The sequence below is a fragment of the Cygnus olor genome, chromosome 7 (assembly GCF_009769625.2).
Source record: "Cygnus olor isolate bCygOlo1 chromosome 7, bCygOlo1.pri.v2, whole genome shotgun sequence".
NCBI lineage: Eukaryota > Metazoa > Chordata > Aves > Anseriformes > Anatidae > Cygnus > Cygnus olor.
In genome coordinates, this window is record NC_049175.1 from 15,602,917 (window position 1) to 15,627,026 (window position 24,110).

At 40.6% G+C, this 24,110-nt stretch overlaps 1 protein-coding gene across 13 annotated transcripts in view; it reads right to left on the reverse strand.

The window, feature by feature from the left end:
- Positions 1-24,110, reverse strand: part of PRKG1 (protein kinase cGMP-dependent 1) — a 466,091-nt gene that overhangs the window by 56,770 nt on the left and 385,211 nt on the right. For all 13 annotated transcript variants that reach the window (XM_040562953.1, XM_040562952.1, XM_040562956.1 and 10 more), the window contains one exon: positions 21,514-21,588. In XM_040562953.1, the coding sequence (XP_040418887.1) occupies positions 21,514-21,588 (75 nt within the window). The remainder of the gene's footprint in view (positions 1-21,513; positions 21,589-24,110) is intronic.

The window sequence follows — 24,110 nt, forward strand, 5'->3', positions numbered from 1 at the left end:
CTGTGTTAGTACATTAAACAAGAAGTAATTCTGCAGGTTAAACTTTTTCCACTCTTTCTCTGCCAGTTACATTTCAATCTGTGGATGGAAAATGTGAGAGAGCAGGACAGTGCCAGCTACATCTCTGCCTTGGCTTTTCTTTTTTGACTTCTGGTTAATTTGCTTAATCTTTCCATATCTGTTTCCTTATTTGTAAATGAAGGCACACTGAGAGACTTATTTACAAAGAGATCATCTGTGGGATGTCTGGGATCAGATCAAAAGCCCATTTTGCACACTACATGCTCTGGAGAACAACTGTGAGGATGCTCAGGGAGAATCACAGAATCACAGAATTGTAGGGGTTGGAAGGGACCTCGAAAGATCATCGGGTCCAACCCCCGTGCCAAAGCAGGTTCCTTAGTGCAGGCTGCCCAGGTAGGCGTCCAGACAGGCCTTGAATGTTTCCAGAGAAGGAGACTCCACAACCTCCCTGGGCAGCTCATTCCAGTGCTCCATCACCCCCACCGTGAAGAAGTTCTCTCGCATGTTGGTGCGGAACTTCCTGTGCTCAATTTTGTGGCCATAACCCCTTATCCTGTCCCCACAAACCACTGAAAAGAGGTTGGCCAAATCCCTCTGTCTCCCACACTTCAGGTATTTAAAAACACTGATAAGATCCCCTCTCAGTCTTCTGTTCTCCAGGCTGAACAGACCCAGGTCTCTCAGCCTTTCTTCATAGGGAAGATGCTCCAGGCCCTGTATCATCTTTGTGGCCCTTCTCTGGACTCTTTCCAGGAGATCTCTGTCTTTTTTGTACTGGGGAGCCCTGAACTGGACACAGTACTCCAGGTGAGGCCTGACCAGGGCAGAGTAGAGGGGGGGATCATTTCCCTTGACCTGCTGGCCACACTCCTTTTAATGCATGCCAGGATCCCACTGGCCCTCTTGGCCACCAGGGCACACTGCTGGCTCATGGTCAACCTGTCGTCCACCAGGACCCCCAGGTCCTTCTCCTCAGAGCTCCTCTCTAGCAGGTCGCCCCCCAGCCTGTACTGATACGTGCGGTTGTTCCTTCCCAGGTGCAGGACTCTACACTTGCTCTTATTAAACCTCATTTGGTTTCTTCCTGCCCATCTCTCCAGCCGGTCCAGGTCTCGCTGAACAGCAGCACAGCCTTCTGGTGTGTCAGCCACTCCTTCCAGCTTTGTGTCATCAGCATACTTGCTGAGGGCAGACACTATTCCCTCATCAAGGTCATCGATGAAGATGTTGAACAAGACCGGACCCAGCACCGACCCCTGGGGAACACCGCTGGTCACAGGTCTCAAGCCAGACTCTGTGCTGCTGATCACCACCCTCTGAGCTTGGCCAGACAGCCAGTTCTCAACCCACCTTACTGTCCACTCCTCTATCCCACATTTTCTCAGCTTTGCTAGCAGGATGTCGTGGGAGACAGTACCAGAAAGCCTTGCTAAAGTCAAGGTAGACGACATCCACTGCTCTCCCCCTATCTACCCAGATGGTGATGCCATCATAAAAGGCAACGAGGTTGGTCGAGCACGACTTCCCCTTGGTAAATCCATGCTGACTACTCCTCATAACATTCTTCTCTTCCAATTGCTTGGAGATGGCATCCGGAACAAGCTGTTCCAACACCTTTCCAGGGACAGAGGTGAGACTGACTGGCCCGTAGTTTCCCAGATCCTCCTTCTTGCCCTTCTTGAAGACTGGAGTGACATTGGCTATCCTCCAGTCTTCAGGCACCTCTCCTGTTCTCCAGGACCTTTCAAAGATGATAGAGAGCAGTTTGGCGATCACCTCTGCCAAATCCCTTAGTACATGTGGATGCATCCCATCGGGGCCCATGGATTTGTGTGCATTCATTCCACTCAGACGCTCCCGAACCGCTCTCTCGTCAACCAGGGGGGAGCCCTCCATTTCCCAGACCCTTTCTTCTCCCTCCAGGGTCGAGGAGTCCCGGAGGGGGAGTCCTTGAAGCAAAGACTGAAGCAAAGAAAGCTTTCAGTATCTCCGCCTTCTCAGAGTCTCCTGTTACCAGGACACCCCCCTCGTTCAGCAAGGGACCCACATTATCCCTAGTCTTCCTTTTACTGTTTACATACTTAAAAAAAAACCTTCTTATTATCTTTTATCTCTTTTGCAAGCCTCATCTCTAGATGGGCTTTAGCCTTCTTCATTGCGTCCCTGCAGGCCCTGACAACACTTCTATACTCCTCCCAAGACGACAGGCCCTTTTTCCACATTTCATAGACCTTCCTCTTCCTTTTGATCTTGTCGATGAGCTCCTTGCTCATCCACGCATGTTTTCTGTCCCCCTTCCCCGATTTCCTACTCTTAGGGATGCACCGATCCTGAGCTTCGAAGAAGTGCTGTTTAAATGTTGCCCAGCTCTCACAAGCAGGGCAAGCACATAGTGCTAGTTCAATGAATACTCTCACAGCCTCAGCTGAGGCTCTATGGTTTCACAGGAGCTACTGTAAATGTGTTACATGAGGAAGTAGCAGAGTTTTGACAGCAAGATGATCCTTGTAATCATCATCCTCATGAGAAGCTCCATAACAAGGGCTTCAGGAGCAGGAAATATAGCTTACCATCCCCTGGCCCCAGTAAGAAGAGGACTGTTCCACCATTTATATTTTTGTAATAAATCCAAGATTTTTCATTAAACTCTTAAGTATCTTTGTGGTACAGAGATGCTTCTTCCAACAGAAAACTAAGCAGTTGCAAAGGAATAATCCTCTCTATTCTGTGATCTGATACAAAGCCTAGATCAAAGAAAGGATTTTTTGCATTGCAAACACTTCTCCAATATCACCCACTTGTCACTCTATACACAAAATCTTTCCAAAGTTGCATTTGTTTCTGCTCTCAAAGAGAAGCATGCACTTTTTTTTTAAATGATTTTTTCTCTCACTCTTTCAGCATCTTTAATGAACAGCAAAGTTCTAACTGCTATTCACTAAGAAGATGGAGAGGCCCAATAACACTTATTTCTTAATGTAGTAAAAATAATACTTAGCTAAAAGGTAAATACTGACTCCTGGGGAAGAATTATACAGCCAAACACTTGGTTTCTGATAAAGACCGTCTTCCTGCATTTCCACTCCAGTAATGGCTATGCTGTCACTTGAAACTCCCCAAAGAGACTTAATGCCTTCTTCTTTTCCTGGAATTAGCAGTGGTGGTTTTGAATTAGCTTCCCTTGCCACGACACAGAATTGATAATGATTTAGAAAAGGGCTGAACTCAGCTACATGCCAAAGAAGCGTAATTGTGAGATTTTACTGTATGGCACTTCAGCGTCAAATGCCACCAACTCCTGATTAATAATGGGCAACCCAGGGAAAGTCAGAAGCCTTTCTAAATGCTACAAGGGAATTAGGAATGTATGCATCCAGCAGGGGGACCAAAAAAAGAGAAGCTTCTTAAACAGACAGCACTGTTTCATCTTACTTACTATGCCACAAAAATACATGTGGGTTTTCTTTTTATTTATTTATTTATTTTTTCTAGTAGAGTGGGTTTCAATCCTTTGTAGCCAAGACCTGCAAGTGCCCTCTTCACAGCAGCTGTGGTATTTCCAGAGCTGCTGGGGCTTCAGACTGGCAAAACCTCTCCACTGGGTTCACAGAGAGAAGAACAAGCCTATTTAGCTAAAAAGCTGTGAAAAAAGGCTTTTGTCCCCTTGTTTTCAACCTGACAGGAATCCACTGGTGTTAACCAAGTGGCTGCAGGCGTGCTGCCCTGTGTTGAGCAGCTACACTGAAATATGCTGCCCTCTGCCTCTGCTGCATATTTTCCTTCCCTGCTATTTGTTTCCTGCTTAGCTGCTCTGATACTCTACCTTACTCCCATTTTTCTCTTGATTTCTCTACCCACAGTGCAGCAGGACCTCCTGTTTTTCCATTAATCTGCAGCACTACGCAGACTGCCCTCCCCAAAAGCAGCGAAATGTCAGCCAGAGATACTCCTTTGTGATAACAGACATTTAGGACCTAAAAATATTGCCTTTCTAACGCTAGGTCTATGCACCTCTCATATTTTTTCAATCTTGGAGGCAAAGGAAGTGGAGGTAGTCACATCTTCTTGAACAGATATGATTCCAAATTAATCTCATTCCTTTGTCCTGTTAGCTTCGTTCTTTATCAATGCTGACACCACTGGGCTACAGCAGCTTCAGCTTGTCCTTTCTGTGACATTTTTAATTTAATCCTTAGTTTTTAAAGCAGTTCCTTCCTACGGTTGAATTGAGAGGTACGAGATTTGTCAAAAATGCCTGCCTTCTTGGGGAGGCTACACAATTTGGAGTGGCTTCCTTCAGCCTGTTTTTGTCTGATTCTGATGTTTTGGATACTCCCTAGGATCAGTAATTGATGTAGGCATCTAGTTAGGACAACTCCAGATATAAGTCGCACGGTGGGAACCAAAAAGGTTAAAGACACCAGAAGAGATGCAGCTCTTTCTGCCTGTGCCCAGGTTTGGGAAGGAGCGAGGAATTCCTGGGCTCTGGTGACCCACACTCCGATGTGTGTAGGAGGCATTAGCAATGAACTGGAGGGATCACGTTTCCCCTGTAAACCAAAAGTTTGAGTGTCCAGTAGCTCAAACGATCAGGTAGCACGCAGCAGGAGATGACTGTGAATTCAAGGTCAGAGGTTTGAGACCATTGCAGCATTCCTTCTTCGGCTCTTCCTACAGGGGCTGGAGCAGAGATCCTGTGGTTATTACAAGGGACTGACCTCAAAGAGGCTGCCTGCCACTAGGAGTCCTGCTCTCATTTCAGGAATTCTCAGAAGGATGAGCCTAAATCTGATGCCTGGTTCCTCAAAGTCTTCTATACAGACAACCTCATTGCATGATTATCTGTTCTTTGCTGCTCACAAAGCTGAGCTATGACACTACAAGTAGCACAGTGGTAGGTTAGGTTTACCAGTCTTGCCAGCTGAAAGTCTTCTACACCTAGCAGTGGAGACCCTCCAAGATCCCCAGGAATACCATACCGCATGGCAGATACCAGCGAGCTACCCTTCCCCAACTTCTTGAGCCCGAAAAGCTCATCACAAGTCAAAAGACCCCTCCGGTCCTGTTAAGTTCACTTGTTGCCCTGGCAGTTTTGAGAAGGGTCAACTTACTTTCCAGAGCCAACCCTGTTTTTTAATTGAATGGACTACATCCTTAGTAAACCTTTATGAAGCGGTCAAAGTCATTCGAACCTGTATTCCACTGGAGAAGTCCAAAGCCTTTCAGTGGAGGTGGAAGAGACCACCTTCTGGAGAGCACTGGGTTCTCCCATGAGTCTCAGTATTCTTCCACCATGGGGATGTGGAAGGACCAGAGAGACAAGGCTGCTCTACATAATTGCTTACCTTAATGAATGTCTACAAAACATAAATCTCCGAAACTACCTCTAGAGCAGAAATAAAGGGAATCTAGTGCTATTTTATTTATTTTCTTCTGTTGGAACAACTGAGAGACACTTAGATATTTCAGAGGGCAGAGCACCACAATAATGAGGACAGAAAAAAAGTAATGCCAAGGAGAAGGGGATAATGAAGTTCTCTCATTGAAAAAATAAAAAAGAGAAAAAAAGTTTGGAACTGCAAAGGAATTTCTTGCCCAACAGATAGCCTATATAAATTCAGGGGTAACACTGAGTGTAAAGAGATAACTGAAAAGAAAGATGAACTTCTTGGCATGGATAAAAAGCTATTTATAGATGCTGTGTTATGAGATGAAATGCTTACCCCTCCCCTTTTGAACACTACATAGAAAGATAATTTTGAATCACTTTACTTCAAAAACAAAGCAAGCAGGAAGCATAGGGAAAAACATTTCAAGGAGCTCTGAAAAAAGACGTTGAGATGCCCCTGGAATCTGTAACATGGGATGATGGAGATAATGCAACAATGTCAACTTCTGATGCAGTTCCTTGCTTTAGTAGATCTTAAATCTTGTTCTTCTGATCGTTAAACCAAGGGAAATAGAAAAGCAACTTGTCCAGGGTTGTTCATGGTACTGTTCAGCAGTACTGAAAACTTCAAGGTTTTTAGCTACTCTATTGCTTCTGAACCAACAGACCCAAACAGTGGTAGCAAGGGAAGCCAAGCAAGTTCATCTAATACAACCTACCCCAAATCAGCAATACCAACCCAAACCGGCTTCAAAGAAGGCAGCAGTGAGAAGAAAAGGTATCTATCAAGAGAAGGGTTATTTCAGTGTGATTGCCACATCAATCCACACAGAAGTTCAGGTTCTGGAAAGAGCCTATAAGAGCAGATGATCTCAAACAGGCCTGCTTGACCTCAGAAATAAGCATTTGTAAGAAAAACAATAGTATAGTGATGATAATACTAAGTATCCCAAAGGGTGTCCTGGCTTCAGCTGATTCTGTGAGGAATATCTCATTATCTGTTGATAGCCAGTTCTAGATACTCAGGAACACAGCTGTGAACATCCATCTCAATGCATATGAACATTAAACCAAACAAATGACGTGTTTCAGGAACTGCTTGTAAGTCTTACCAGTATTAGCCCTACCAAACCCACTGTTTCAAAGACCTTTTCTGTGGATATCTGTATGTGTGTGTATACTCTGTATATGTGCAAAGTTTGGCAAAGCCACTGTGTTTTAAATCCAGACCAGTTGAAAGATGCCATTTTATTTATTTATTTTAAATCATAGCCTTATGCAATCTGTATTCTAAGTATTACATTCATATGCTTCCAAGTCAGTTTGAAACACTAGCATCTCCTAAAGAATTTATATACCCACTGTGCCGCTGCAAGGAATGTCCTTAGGAGGTTTTCCTAATTATTTCCTACTAATTACTTCAGCTAATTATCTCAGCTAATCTATTACCTTGATTCACTGGCAGATACCGAAGCAGTGGATGCTAAATGGTATCGTGATATATGAAGTACAATGTATTTTCCTTTGCATACATTTCCTTTCCATACATTGTACATTATGCCAGGTTTCCAACTCATGAGCTATAAATAATTATACCAAATGGAGAGGTTTTTTTTTGTTGTTTTTTTAAACAGTGGAAGACTAAACTGAAATAGCCATGAAAGAAGGTACTAAAAATTGTTATCTCCTCATCAGAAAACGTAAACCTAACTTTTAAGCACTGGACACAGATTTTCAAACCATAAAAGCATAAAACCACCCAAGCAAAATATTTCAGGAAGGAGGACCTTCTCTCTACTCTACTTCCATGAAGAAACTCAATTACCATCAACTTTCTTGCATTTAACTTGCCCTGATTTTCCTTTCCAAGTTTATTTGGTTCTCTGCTTGTTTGTGCTTGGTGTATAATGCTGGCAATTCCGCACAGAAAAGGAGCTATGGTTCTGAAGACCTCTCTTCATCTCTTTATTCTCTGTTGTTGCACCAGCCCAGGTTCCCATAGAAACTGAGAGTAAAGAGTGAAAGCATAAAATACAAATGAACAGGTTTAAGCTGGCAGTGTTATGTTTTATTAGACATATAAATATGAAAAACAGGCACTGGGTACGAGTGCTGTTGCAACAGAAAAGCCAGATAATGCTCAGCCTATCAAATAAATAGAGGGAATATAAATTTTAAAGACTGGAGTCATTGAGTGCTGACTATTAACAGGCTGATAACTGCTTTCTGAAATCGAATCGTCTTCTAGAGCAGACCATCGTGGCCCTGAAGCACATTCACAGCATTCACTTTGGGAACAAGCAAAATACCTTCTCCTCAACGGCGGGCCTGATCCTCAGTTCTCCAGGTGCTCCAAATAGTAACTGAGTTTCCTACATTTACACTGGAGATTTGAGTTGTGGGAACAGGGCAACAAGCACTAATTTCATGGATGTTTATGACCTTGTAAGGTGGATTTTATCATTTTAAATTAATACCGGTGTATAGATTCAAGTTCCCTGAAAAACTGCTTCTGATTATGCATTGTGTTTTAATTATCTGATATATATCTGCTCCTTTTTTTATAAGAAACTCCAAGAGTCCTGCAAAAGTTCATCCAGGACATAAAAGCCAAAGTACTGATTTTGGCTTCTGTACAACAGAAGATACTAAAACCACTCCTGCTGGCCTTGCAGGGGCTGCAGGCAGAGCACAGTGCAGGGACATGGTGCAGGGACATGGATGCTTCACAGGGTGAGCAGGGACAGGTTTTGCAGAACTGGCTCAAAAATGATGTGCAGCCAAAGGAAACTCCAACTCACCCTGTTCGTTGGGTGATACCAATGGAACACATAGCACAAAGCATAGCCAAAAACCTCACTGTCACCCAGAAGCGACCTCCTAGCTTGCAAATGCTTATGTAAGCTGAGCCGCAGCCGAGTCCTGCTCCTCCAGGCCCGATAGATCCATGTGAAAGGCAGCTCAGGCAGGACACAGCTGCAGCCATCAGCCCGAGTCCAGCCAGTAAAGCCTTCTGCATGCTGCCACCCCGGCTGCATTTACACTTACCAAAAATATTAATGTCTTTGGCAATGATGCCTGGAGAACTGGCTCCAGCCCCTGGTCCCAAACCCATTGTAAAAATGGCTTTCTGAACATAGAACAGTCCAGATGCTTTCTTCATGGTTTTGAAGAGGTGAATGTATTTTGAATGCATTCCTAGATTTTTATTTGAACAGAACTAGCTTCAAAAATCTAGATAAAGGGGCTTATTAAAGATGCAGGACTTCAGGAAAATTAGCAATTTGATAGTCCCTGTGAACTGCCAGTATGATACCAGGATTTTTCATGTAATAAACAAGATATTTGAAAGTGAGAGACAACATTATAAACCAGTTCAAGCTTTGAATAAATTTTAAAACTCAGTGATAATGAGTGTAGGCATTTTTCTAAATATGCTTTCCAGCAAAAACATAAAAATTGCACCTGTATACAAGTATTCCATTAGCATTTCTCTCCTTCAACCAAAATAAATACCTCGGATAAAAGTTTACTTCAATGTCATAAATGCCCAGGTAACCAAGTTTCTTTGACTGACAGCCAAAGGAGGTCAGCATTCAGATTCCTCCAATGCTAAGCTTAGGTTAGAGGGGAACCTAGGTTGCTTTTTTACTATAGCCTTCACTTACAGACTTGAAGGGCCTTTCATCTCAAAATGCCCCCATGGTAGCTGAAAGTTTCCCTCGAGGAATGTCTCTGCCTTGTTCCTGAGCACCCTCCTCTTGCTGTCTCCTAAAGGGCGATGCTCAGCCTGTGCTGAGCACCAGCTCTAGAAGTAATGATACCTTCTTCTAGAAATGTTCATCTTCTAAACACTTCATATACTAAGAACTTGTGGGAAACTAAGAAAACTTTAAAATAGCTCACACGACTATAATTTTTTTTTTCAACCCAAAATGTGACATCCAGAAATCATGAAGTTGAAAGGGGAGCTCACTATTTGTAGCTCCTGTTGATTTCTTGAATGATATGGCCTCTGGCACACCTAGAACTCAGCTTTCTTATGTTAGTCTCCTCAGTTAAATGGCACAGGAGATGCTGCTGCTCAAACAAACATTTGAGACTTTTTTCCCCCACCCATGTTCAAAGCAATACTGCAAAATGCTTGAAGCTATCCAATGAGACTCACTATAAAGGGCCCCTTCACTCAAGTGACACCCTTGTACATGCCCTCATTTGAAACCATCACCAACCTTCAACATTAGGAAAGTGAAGGTACAGGACTATTTGCTTCCAGCCTTTACACCTTCTATTTCTCTCCTGAAAAGTCTGAATATTTTCTCCATTTCCAGGAGCAATAGACAGTAGCTGTTCTGGACAACAAGGTAATGATAAAAGTCTGCTTTAAAGAAAAACAGAACAAAACACATAGAGAAACAAGAGACGATACTCATACTTTTGCTTCTGCATTTAAAAAGTTGACCTAAAGTAAGTTTTTGGTAACTAGAGTTTTATTTTAGTTGACTGGAAGAAAAGCATTTGATGATATTTAACTTTAGAGGGGACTTTGTGAAGTGCTGAGCACAGTCCAGGACCACAGAAGGCTGTTCCTGGCACTCAGTCTTGGAGGATTTTACCCTTGCAAAGGCTGCAACAATAAAAGACAAAAGCAATTCCTGTTTTTTTTTTTTTTTTTTTTTTTTTTTTAAATGTCAGCTTCAATATTTAGCAAGGGTGTTTTTGAAACAGCAGTAATTTCATGCAGGACTTTCTTTCCTGAGATGTGAACTTTGGAGCTTTATCTTCTTGTTTCAACTACCTTTTGCAAGCAGGAGGTAATGCCTTTACTAAGCACATGCTCAATGCTTAACAAACATTTTTATGTCCAAACCTGACCCAGATACAAAATATAACAATTCAATTTTTGCATACGTATTAAAATGGCTTATTTGTAAGCAGTCAGGTTGATAATAGGATCATAAAACATCTTTGAAATTTTGAAAAGATAAACTTAAGACCTTCATTTCCCTAAGTGTATGCAATTGGAAAGCAAGCTAAGAAGCTGGAGAAATTTAAAGAGATGGCTCATTTTTCAAAGCATTCAAGTAGTTAGCTTTTCTGCAAAACCAGCATCTGTTGGGACTGACTGGCAACTTTCCTACATGTTAAAAGAGTAACAGCCAGTTACTGGCTTACTGCCAGGACATTTCTTATTACCAGCTCCTAAAAGAATTTCGAGTTATAAGAATATATTTTGCCATCAAAGATGAATGATATCCTTTTGGCACAGAAAGTCTCTACGTGAAATAAGGAATAGCTATCCATTAAAATCTCAAAGTGTGAGAAATACATCTTCATTAGAAAGCATCTTCTTAAAGCATGAAGGATTAGGCGATGCACCAAGTGCAGCAAATCTCATGATTTAATTTGAGACTACGGTTGGTACAAGGAGCTGCAAGTGCACCTGCAGTTCTGATGGCTGTGGGTGAAGGTACAGCACAGCCATTTGTAGGAGATAATCAACAACCAAGCAAATCTCCTCCCTTGCTCGGGAGCAGAGCTGTGATTGCAATTCCACAAATGCTTTTTGAGCACAATTTGTCGAGATTGTATCAGACTAATCCTTCGTTTTGCTATCAACAAATTACGTTGTTTGATGTGTTCAGTAGAGCGACCTGAAATCACACCTGAAAATGAAGTAACAAAGCCTATCAAATATTAAAAACAGAGTGTAAAAATGCTTGCGTGTGATAGTACACTGAGCAGATAGAGCTAGGAACGCTTAATTCCCATTACTGAAATGAATTTTAAATACAGCTGTGTTCTTGTAAGTTATATCAGAAATTTAATCACAATAGTCCTATTATAAACTTCCAGGTAGTTTTACATTCATGTCCAAAATAATGGGGAAGATCAGACTTTTATCTTCTCTCTCAGGGTTTACAGACACTCAGCTTTCTCACATATTCTAAAACTTCATTTTATCTATATTTTTGATGTTTTACCTTGCTATACATATGAAAAAGCTGTGGGATCATTTAAATCATAAGAACAGTTTTTCCTCTTTTTTTTCTTGAGGAGCTGATTTACAGACTTAGAGCTCAGCACTTCCCAAATCATTTAATGGAGTCAGGCACTGAGAAAATATAGCAAATGCAACAGAGGGCAAATCAATGTAAGTGGAGTGTGGCATAGTCAGGATAAATAAGTGTACTGCCCAGCTGTATGGCTTGGGATGGCCTAAGTGCTGGAAGCAAGCAAACGGAAAGAAAACTAGAAAAATCCATCAGCATTGCTGGAAGCATCCTTCTTTTTTTTTTTTTTTTTGTAAGTAAGCCTCATTTACTTGGTGTTACAGATTAAGTTACTGTAGTAGCAGGTTGTCACCTTCCCATTGCACCAAAAGGAGGGAGTGTGGAGTCGTGTGCGTCCCGCAGCTGTCTGTCGGCAGCGATGAAGGCAGGGACTCATCTCGGCAGCATAAATTGCTCTTCCTCTACAAAGCCTCTTGGCCTGCCCTTGGTTTAAGTGCTTAACATTTGGCAAAATTCAGGTACATCAAAATAAGAGAGTCTTGCAGCTGAGTTTTGGCAGCCTGCAACATAGGCACCACATTGCCAGTATTGCCATGGGCCAGTATTGCTCATAATCATGAGATAAGGATGAGATATGAGTAAAAATCCTGAGTTTAATGTGGACTACATTTAGACTGTAAGCTATCTCTGGAAATTAATTTGAACCTTCAGGAAAACCAATTATGCATACTTTGCAGGGAAAAGGGAAGTAAAAAGAAGAAAAAAAGGTTTGTTTTGGTGTCTCAGCTGCTGGTGGAGTGGAGGCATCAGCAGTAACTTTGGAGTTAAGCCTGTATTGCTTTTTTCACTTACAGGAGGATTAAATTTCTTCCATTTCACAGTTCGGTGATTGAATTTCATCTTTGAATTTGACACAATTACTGTTCAGGGGTCAATTGAATTTGCTATGCAGTTTTTGGGTACCACGCTTACTAACTTTCTCAGGGAAAACAATTCATATTCACTCATCTTTGAAATATGGACCTCCACCCTCTGCTCTTTCCCCTCTCCCTGCTTTTTAAATAACTGCATAGAGCAAATTTTCAAACCTTTATAGCCATTCCCTGCATATCTCTGCCTGAAAAGTTTCTCAGGTACACAGGAAGAACTTCATCTGGCAACACCTTGACCTGCTCTGGCAAGGAAAGTCAGCAGAGGGGAGATGGTGCTCCTCCACGTCTCCCCTGGTGTTGCCCTCCCTGGAGCCCAAACCTCTTCCTCCTAGAGTTCCTCTGGGTGCCAGCACCAACCACATCCTTGCCTTTCAGGTCTCACTGGCACTACGTTTCTCTCTTTTCTGTCCTTTACCAACATTTCCCCCTAAAAGTGAGGTCAGACCAACTCCTGGTGGACCTCATAAGAGTTGGTCAGGTACAGCCAAGGACAACTGCTCTAGCAGGTGCTGGAAAAGCCACAAATAATCCCACAACTATTCCTAACAGTTCCAAAAATCAGTAGGTCTCTACGGAAGAAGCATAAGTGAGTTTTATTTACAATATATTTGACTCTGTTGAAGCACAACATTTACATCCCTCTGATGAAAGTGGGGCAGAAATAGTCCGTCTGCCAGTGCTGTAATACTCACAGACCTATGTAGGTAATGTTGGGGACAGCTCAAAAACATACTGGGCACCAGATGGACAGAAACTGTGCACAAAGGCTTTCATGTTACCGTTGCCACTCCATTCCTCTCGGATGGCAAAGCTTGCCAAAATTTCTGCTTAAAGCTACCAAGACTGTGCTATACAAATGGCAGTGTTAGGATTAGTAAAGTATTCTGAGAGGTTCCAGAATAAAGTACTCAGATAAATGCCAGAAGAAAGGCTAATATTTCTAATACGCAGACCTCCTTTTCCATCAAGTGCTACCAAGTACAACTCAAGCTGCTGTGCACATAGATGCATTCACAGCACTATTTTTCTGTTTCCTCTGGAATGAGACTCATAATCTTCAGAAAGCTTTCTGCTGCATTTTTATTTCATCATCTCTCAGCTAGTATTGGGCTCTAATTTATAAAACAAATGCAGTAAAATATTATCATAGCAGCCTGCTTCAAAAGCACTTTTTTTTGCTAGCGCTTCCATCTGCCATCTGACACAGCCCATTATCATATCGAAAGGTCAAGTTAGCAAGAGAAAAGCGTATAGATTATTACCTAAATAAAAATGACCTGTTTTTAAAAGCTAATCTAATATATCCCTTGTGAGCGACACAGTGCATTACACAGTGCATTTTCTCAAGAGGAAAGCAGCCATAAAGTCTACCCAGCACAGATCTCTGCATGAGTAATGCAAGACTGCAAGTAAATGTCAATTCACCATCAAAAAAAATAAAGTAACCATGTAGCAGTCTCTACTACCTTTACTTAGGACTATCACCTTGGATGTTATCTTGATGTGCTCTTACCTTTTAAAATCATTTCTGAGAACTTATTTTCTAAGTAAACACCTATTCGTTACAGCAATTGGGAATATCTGATAGCTAGACTTGGATACAAACTAACATTGGCTTCAGTATGAAATTACAAATTATTTAAGGCCCAACTCTGCTATACACAAAATTCTCCAGCAGAAAGAAAAAAGTCTCAAATGGCAGAGTCCAAAGAATGCTATTTGAAGTCAGTTACATTCTCGGTGTGGGTTTTTTTTTTTTCCTTTTCTCAAAATAGCACGAGTTATTTTAATTGTTTACACAGCCTAAAAGAAATGACTGTGAGTTCTGCTTTATATAGAATTAGTGATCTTTTTCTCCCTTTTTGCATGCCCCAAAAGCTTCCCCCACCACCACTCTGGCACTGCAGATAGCCAAGGCGAAAGCTAGTTCCCATATGGTCACTAATTCAGAAAACAATCGACACAGAGGGAGACAGAGCCAATTATTATAACCCTCATGCTGTCCAACTTTTGTAATGCTGTAAGCCAGAAAATATTTTCTCTTGCAGAAGAATAACTAATCTAATCATACAATAGTTCACTGACACCGGGGGTCAGTGAATTATTTCAGCAAAAGTTTTTAAAAGCTGTGGCCCAACAGAAAGTTGGATCTTAATTAAATCATTCTCTTTAATTGGTGTCTCCCGATTTGGAACTTCTAACTGGAATTTCACTTTTAGCAGGGGTTAAAAAACCTTCTTGGCTTACCTTTCTAAAAAAAGAGAAGATAAAGAAATAAAAAGAATCCTGTCCTAACACACAGTGTTGTTTATCACTCATAAAACCCACAGACTGGCTCTACTGTCAGTAACACCCTGCACCAAGGGGCTTGCAGACCAGCATCTGCATGCACAGCTTTCCCATCTTACCAGAACAGGAGGCTGCAAGCAGGGTTCTGCCATGGCACTTTTTTTGGAACTGAGTACCATTAGGGCCAACTCCAGCCTCACTACATGCATGCAGAGGATGGCCACAACTTGTATCCTGGTACCCATAAACCTCCGAAGGGCCAATGCCTACACTACAGGAGCACCAGCATGTGTGACCAGATCTCTGCCACCACCTTCAGACGAGCACTGTGATGACAAAAGCAATGAAGAACAGTCTTCATGCCCAAGGTGCATTAAAATGTATTTTGCCCCAGACAAGGAGTCCACTTCTGAAGCAACTGTTGGTGCAACTGAAGCTTACTGTTCCCTCTAACATCAAGAGCATGAGAACTGGGCTCCTTTCAGGTGAGTCCAAAGGAACCAGACCGGAAGTACTCCAAAGGAAAATGCCACTGAAATGCATACAGTCTATACATCAGGTCCTTGCCACCAACATTTTTTTCCCTACAAATCCACTGCTATTAATCTGTGCTATTTACTAATACAGACCTAGCGCAATAAGCACCCAACTCCCAGAGACAATTTCAACTGTAAAAATGGCTCCCAAAGAAAACCTCAAAAAGCAAAAGAAAAGGCTGCATAGGAAGGAGACACAGAGAGCCAGCAGAGGCCCTCCAAGAAATACCACCGAGGAGGAACACAGGATACTTGAAAATACTTTCTCCTTTTAACATGTTGGCAAGAGAGAAATGAGACAGACCAGGGGATACGAGGATTTCATCTGGCAGAGCACAGTACTTGGACACAGCACGGGGAAAGCCCTGAACAGCAGAGGGCACCTGGACTCCAGCTACCAGGCACTGCGAGACACCAGGAGCAGGCTGCCCTCCAGCCAGGCACATAAGCACCTGCCGAGCCAAGAAGTTTTCCTAAACTGGCATCGTAGAAAATACTAGTGCAAAAATGTATTGCTGTACATATTGCCATTTTGGCAGCTGCAAATGAAAGGAAATGAGACAGGGCATCAACCTGCTTTGTTTGCTCAAACTGTAAAACTGTATCTGTATCATTCTCATTAGAATAAAGTCAATTTTACTTTTCAAGCCGGGATGAAAGGGGAATAATATCTAGAAAGTATGAATACAAAATTGGAAAAATATTAACAACAACCCTCTGCACCAAAACTAAGTCAATAAAGTGTTAGGATGCCTTGTTATGAACATATGTAGTGAAAGATGAGGGGTAAAATGACATAAGGGATGACCCCGACCAGTAGAATAAAAGGTTTGGATGGAGCTCTTTATTAAAAAACAGAACAAGTTAAAATGAAGGGTGTTTGGGGTCAGAACTGCTAAGAAAGGAAAAAGAATTGTATACCTACATAAAGGTCCCTGACTCCTCAAGTCCCATGAAAAGGAGACAATTTTGGCTGTGAGTATCAAGATGCATACCCCCAGGGCTGCAACGCAACTAGAATGAAAGAAAGCAAAAAGTGCAATCAAAATAGCCCATGTCTGTGGAGAGCCTGGAGCAATATCATGAAGGCACCAGTGTCTGGACTTAAATAGGGTATTAATTTCAAGCCCCGCTGCCACAGGAGATCAACATCAGCAGATAATTCTGGATGTGACAGGAGAAAAGGAGCACGGGGACCCTGGTCATCAGAGCGGATTCGCTCTGCTTGGCTGGGTGAAGCCAGGACGCTGCCAGCTTCCCCAGCGTGGTGGTGAGGGACACCTTGTTGTTGCCATCTCTGTGCCATGGGCTAGGGCGCTGCCTTCCTACAGCCTTGTCACAGAAAGGTGGGACTAAACTAGTGGGGACCTCATCTGATGACGTTGTTAGTGGTTAAAGGACCGTGCAGTGATTAACCTCAAGAGTTTTTTGGATAGGGAAGACCAGCAGAAGGGATTTCTGTGCCTGGAGCGAGTAGTGTTTGTTGAACCCTCACCTCACTTGGCACCAATAACTGCAGTAGAAACCACCTGCTTCCTCTTGGATTTATGAGAGTTGCAATAGTGGCTCTATCTGGAAGGAATCTACACTTAGATGGGTCTTCTTCTTATTTAGGTGTCTTCGTCATGCCCCAAACACCAACACCACAGGCAGAGTGTGCTGGACCTGGGCCTGACCCTGGGACACGAGTGCTGTTCTTTTGAAAGTCCTGCTTTCTCAGAACACGAACCAAGTTAAAAGTTTGCTTCTTTCCTTCACCTTCGCACTGGCAGGAATGTAACTAATATTCATTAGTTGATGAATTTATTAACTTATCTGAATACATCTGAGGAGTAGAATATTAATTATGTAGTTTCACTGATGATTTCTGACCTAATCGAGAGACTGAGCACAAAGAATGCACTTAAGGAGTAATGCCACTTCCAAGCTTGCAATAAACAGGAAAAAGTCTCTCCAAAATATAAAACTAGGAAGATATTACTTGTAAACAAGTAAATCAAATCTGGTGCTGGAGTAAGCTTATGTTATAAAGATGATCTCTGTAATTGTGAGGATAAAAATGGGTTCTTCCATTTGGATGAAGGCCAGAATTTTTATACTCACCAGAATTTAAGAAAACTCACAAAATGGTATCAAAGACAACTCAGTTCGAGTACATTAGCAACTGAATTCCACTGCCTTCAGCAGCTCAGGTGCAGACTGGCTTTCCTAGACAGGAAGGTCAAAACCCTTGAAGAAAACAACTGTCTCCGAGGTCTGCTTGGCAGGAACTGCTGGGCACCTTCCCACTGGAGCACTGGGACAGCCTTGTGTGGGGCATCCTGGCTGCCTGTGCCGGCCAAGAGCCAGGCGTTCAGGACACAATCCAAAGGTGTCCACGCAGAACAAGGAGACGCCTACATCTGTCATTGCCACTATGCGGATGCCTAAAAGCCGGGGTTGAGAACAGATAAAAGCCTTAGATCCCCACTATGACCTCTCGTTTATTGATGCAGTGAGCCCCTCTGCTCAGCTGAAGTATTTTTTAATGGTGCTATGAATTTTCTTTTCCTTCAAGAACCAAGCAGATACTTTAAATCATGCCCATGGGCAAGAAGTGGTACCTCCATTGTCCACAGCAGTTTGATTGCTAGAACATTTTCCCAGGTCCTAGGAGCAACCTAGCCATATCTCAGGGCTTAGCTGGGAAAACACCAGGTTGCCAAGAGATAAACTCAACAAAAACTTGTTCAGTCCTTTCAGAGCTGGAGGATTTTTGGATGCATGGAAAGCTTTTCTTCCCTGCAACTTCTGCCTAACCATCTCTCAGATGCATCTTGCACTGGGACCATCACCTCTGTGGCAGCAGAATTCTAGTCATGTTCTAACACAGATATTAAACAAACAAACAAACAAACAAACAAAACAAAACAAAACAAAAAACTTAGTGCCACCAATTTTGTACTATTTCTGCAATGAACACCTGCCTACGGCCCAAGTTCTGCTTTAGGAACATGAAACCTCTATTGGATGTGGCCTAAAATTGTGCTTCTGCTGAGCAGGAACCTCTAAATTAATAGGAATTTAATAATCATCTTGATATGGATAGGTGTTTAAGAAAATGTATTTGCTGCCATTCTGCAGCATATTTTGTAGCCATTTTTCATATTTGTTAATTGACAGGAATAAATAAAATATTACACTGTTTGCATTTCAGCCCTGAATGTGACCACCACACCAAGGAAAAGCAGGCTTTGACACACTGTAATGCAGTCTTAGAATGATGTCCTCTGCATTTACTCTGCATGACCATGCCTGACGAATGTCTGACCTCTGTGTGGATCATCTTGGTCCACCTGACACATGGTGAGATAAGGGCACACAGAAAATTCCTCTCCATCCAAAGGCCTTATGTCACCTGTCATGCAAGCACTGAAAATGAGATGCTAGCTATAAGGATGCAAAAGTAGGAATTTCTTTTGTGATTTGAGTACCTGAATGCGCTTTATGTCCCAAGCTCTTCCACTTTGCAAACTGCTCTTCGGAAAAGATAAGCCCTTGAAGGACAATTAGCTGAAGCTAATTAACACAGCTTGAAAAGTAATCCAGGTTAAAATTTCTGCCAAGTAGACTCTTCTCCCAGAGGAGTTTTATCTTGCGAGATACAGAAACAATAACTCTTGAGTGATAGATCTTTCTGAAGCAGCTTACTATACATCTCACTTTACTCTCAACGTAACTTTGTCATTTTTTCCTATTCTTGTTCATCTTTTTGCAGGAATACTCTTGCTTTCAAAGAGCCAAGCAAACATGAATACGGCATTCAACTAATAAATGCCATATATTTTGAAAGCATATTCCTTTTAAAATGTTTCTCAAGACAGACAGCACTGATCCCTTCTGCTTTTTCAAAGACAAAATGTCAATATGTAAAGGTCAATAATGTCATTGTCACCTACAGTCTCAAGTGACAGGATTCAAGCACTGGCTTCTAAGATGGCAGGACAAGCTGCTTTCAAAAGTTGCTATCATCACTTCTTCCTTTTGGGAAACAATTCTTCTATCACCAGCACTCCTTTGCTTTGCCCTTCCATTTGGATGAAATAGCATTGGAAAAGAACAAGCATCAAGAAGATAAAATCTCAAAAATGCTAAGGTCAACACAGGCCCGCTGGTTACCAAAAATGAAGAGTTTATTCAAAATAGGTGCAAAATTAGTCCTCCTGAAGACATGTTGTAAAGTGCACAACAGATCCTGAAAGCCTTCCCCTAAAAGTCACTAAACCAACCTGAAAAACTCTACAATACAATCTGCACACCCAAACATTGCCTGTGATAATAAATTGCTATGTGATACTCTCTATTAATAATACAGCTTAAAATTGTAAATGTGAGAAGACAAATGATGAAATGGGAAATGACAGGTTCTATTTGAAAATTTTGTTTGGTGCTAATGGATTCTGGTATAACCTTAATATAAGCTCCTGTGATAAAAACATCATCTTATTACTAAAAAAAAAAAAAAAAAAAATCCACGGTTTCATTAGCAATGTTTTCTTACTTTTTATTCAGATGGAAATTAAAATATTCCAAATAGTAGCACTAACAATAAAATCTAAAAATATAAAATCACATGCCTGGGATACTTGGGACCAACTCTCTGAAGCTGCTTAGGTTACTTTTTCACCGCCTTGTAAAATGCTTTGTATAAGCTGTTGCTGGCATTAAAATGTCATGTTTTTAGCTGGTACTAATAGATAATTTATATAATAATGTACACTATATTTATCTGTAATACCCAATAGCTATTTATCGACTATTATACTGTCCCATTTGACTTTGTATTCTGTGTTCTAATTACCTACTTTCTGGGAAGGTAAAAGAGGCTGATAACCTCCTGTCTTACTTAATTAAGGGAAGAATTTTAGGGAACTTGAGCATTGGAAAAAAAAATCTTACATGTTTAATTAGGGGCAGGGAAATATTACTCAAAACAAAAATGCAACTCTAGGGTGCCTTCTAGTACCTTAAAACAAATTAAAACAAGATTAAAAATGTATTTCAAGTATCACTCAAAGATGGTAATAAAAGAAAAAAAATCTTAATTTGCAGGTACTTTGGAATATTAGTAAATTTCTTGGGATGCATATTTATTTTTTAAAACAGTTATTTTTAATTGAATAACTATTTAGGTTGTCTCATTTTCTCTCCACTGAAGTGCCAAATACCCTTATTACACACTATTTCAAGCCTCTCTGGTTTGAAGAGAAGTTTCTATATGTAACTTAAGAGCAAGCTTAAATTTATAGTTCTGCAGAACACTGATTAACAGGCACACTTTCTGAGTGTTTGACTTGGAGTAAACACCCAACCCTTTTGTTAATGTGGTTAAAAAAAAGGAAGTAAAAAAAAATGTATTTTTTTTTTATACAGCAACTTCATTTTTTTAAAAAAACTACCTTTGCTTTTGAATCATATTGGTTTATATTCACTATCATTTTCATCAGAATATGTTCTTTTTAATAAGCTTTACTGTTGGTATAGAATAAAGTGTTGACATACCGAAGTCTTTCTACTAAAAAAAATTGTATATCAAGAGTGAATTATCAGTTGGGATTTTTTGAAATACTTTAAAATCACAATACATTAAAGCTCATTTCTGAAACGAATATAGCTAGAACTTTAGACAAATATATTGCTTCACATCAAAATAACTGTAATATTCATTCAAAAATGACAAACTTGATTTCTTACTCTGTCTCAGAACAGGATTTGACTTTGGGAAAACATTTCAGAAAGATCAGAGCTCTCTAAAGAAACAAATCTTATTAAACAGAGCTTTTCAAGACCTGTAATTTCTTACCTCAAACTATTGCATGATGATGATGATGATAATAATAATTATTATTAATAATAATTATCATCGTCAATAAATTGATTGTGATAATATTAATAATTATAATTATTATCATAATTTACTGATGCCATTAATTCACTGATAATATTAATAATTATAATTATTAATAATAATTAATTTTCTTTATTTTCTTAAGGTCTGAGACTTCTTTGGACTCCAATACCGTGATTAAGACAGACATTGGGACCACCTGGCTCTGGGCACCAACCTGAGGAGAGCCATCTCCTTCTGGCCCTCCCATACTCATGGAGAGCACAAGGGAAATCCAGAGTAAGCACCTAATTCTCTACTTTTTAATCTGTTTTACACTATTATGTTGAGAAAATAGTGTGTTTTTTTTTTTTAAGTTACCATGCTTCACTATCAATAAAACCATTGCAGCAAGAAAAATAAGGTTAAGATTTTATGCTGAACACAAGGAGATGGCACTTACTTTGCTTTTGCTTCTGCATCTTCATAGGCTTTGTTGGACACATCATCTAGGCCGCCAATCAGATGTTTGAAGGAGCTGTAAAAACAAAGGTGCATTTTTAAGAGAAAAAGGGTCCAACTGTGAGGAAGCCAAGCAAGCCGACGTGGCTCTTCAGCAGCAACCTGGGGATGTCCCTTGATGCTCCTGGATAATAACCAGGAAGATCCAAAACTTATTTATCCAGCTTTTAGAGACTGAACCCAACCTCTAACAAGTTTCACAGTAAATCTGGCACTGTCATTTTGACTGGTAAGTCCCATGATGGTGAGGTGCCACCACCATTTCCCTGTCTTCCAACCAGAAACCCCTAAAATCCCTCAGTTTTCAAAGTGAAGGATAATCTTTATTTCTGTATCTTAGCTTTCTCACTGCTAAAGAAACAGCAACCAAGAACACAGTAAGGAGAAATAAAAAGAGGGGGAAAAAAAAAAACAGACAAGGAAAAGAAACTGAGGGCAGAAAGACAAGCAAATTATCATGAGCCAAATTGTTTAATGACATTTAAGAGGAGTTTTGGCTTGAATTGGGTTAAACGTTGAGTAAGACGGTGAAATGTTAGGAGTGCCTGATACAATCAGAGCTGAGCTGTCTTCTGTACAAGCCCAGAGTAGCTTGAGAAGTCCCCTAACACCATTCTCTGTCTCAGGGGAGATGCAAAGGGCATAAACAGATTGGAAAAAGAAAATCTTTTTATATCATGAGTGACTCAAACAAATGGACCCAATGACCTTATAATCAACTAACAAGCATCACTCCAGAGAAAAAAGCATTAAAATTGTGACTATTATGCCTATGTTAGTGATACTAAACAGTATCAGAAACCAAATAAGGAATAACAATTTGAATATTTAAATAATATTTGTAATAATTATTTTCAGTTATTAGCAACTGAAAATATTACAGGTGAAAAGTATACTTCCCTCCTACACATTTCTATTATTCCCAGGATGTCTGTCACAAATAGGGTTGTTTTTTGTTTTTTGTTCTTTTAAGAAAGAAAAAGCCATTTGCAAAATGAGGATAGAGATAGATTAATTTGAAAGGATGAACTGCTGCAAATGACAGTCTCTTGACTGATCTCAGCCCTAAGGTCACAGCTTGAAAAATGAGAGCCCTGCAGTTCCTCCCTCTTCTATATGGTCATGACCCTTTTGAGGCGCTGAACAGAGATGAAGAAAACAGAACGGCTATTAAATCAAAAAGTTGAAAAAAAATTAATTGAAAGGTTGAAAAAAATAGAAAAACAACAACATTTAGGGCCATACTTACAAATAACAATAGAATACTTAATGTGGGTCCTCCTTCAATAAAGACTTTTAGGATGAATGAGAATTAATGCTGTTCAGCAGATGAGGAGCATACAGAGAAACTTAGTAATTCAGTTGGTTTGCATTTTTTCCCCTAAAGCACTTGGTTTATGATCACATGACATTATACAGGATAAAGAGCCATGAATGGGCAGATTAAAAACCTATTAGCCAAAAAGCTTTAAACCTCAGTTGCTAGTGAAAATACAGCAATGAAGAGAAATGAAATATTTTCATCCAACTGAGGCATTTGGCTTTAGAAGGTATAGACAGAAAACTTAATATCCTGTGACATCACATTCCCTTTGGCCTTGAGAACGATTAAACAGTTTGGACTGTGCTTTGCTGAACAATGTTAAACACGTTGCAAGTTCTTAAGTGGGTACTTAAGTGTCCTGCTGCCTCAGGAGACATCTGACCTTAAGCGAGGTACCGCAGTGCGTGCACTACTAGCAGAGGATACGACTTCCAGGAGAATTAAATGAGGCTTAATTATTACCTGCTCTTTGCTTACGAGTAGCTGGAAAAAGCCATATTCTACCCATTATTGTAATAAATACGAAGTAAGAGGTAAAAGTCGGGAAATCTATTTCTATTGTTCATATCTAGAGTTACTTGCTATAATGGGTCTTTCCACCATGGCCCTTTGCATAATTACAGCCATCACCGCTCTGGAAATATCCTCTGCCCACACAATTCCCTCATTTTTCCACTTTGTTTAATTTGTAATATTTTAAATTATACAATCTAGGAAATCACTTACGCAGCATGGGGAAGCAACAGGAACTCATTAATAAAGAGAAGAAGGCAAAGACCCCTTTGCTCTTCCATGGAAATTGTGTTAGGAATTTTTTAACAAGGCACGAGCTCAGCAGGCTGTAAGCTTCATTATTAAGATGTGTTAATAACCAGAGGATCTTCTCAATGCAAAATTTTTCCCTCAGCAGTGAAAACATGAAAAATTTAGCTCCACGGTTTGACACATCAAGGTTTGTCTTCCCAGCAATGAGTATGTGCTACGGGATGAAACCAAACCCTTGAAAGATGGCAGTGAAAGCAGAGATGTATATATTAGTGCACCACAAACAGATATTTAGGCAATTGAGCAAGACAGTGTAATACTGTAATCCTCCTGGCACACTACAAGACATGAGCTAAGGCTTAAAATGCAATTTTAAGTAGCAAGGCTAGGGTTGCTTTAATGTGGTTAGGAAAATGTGGTAGGGTTAGACATTCCTTTTTCTTTTTCGG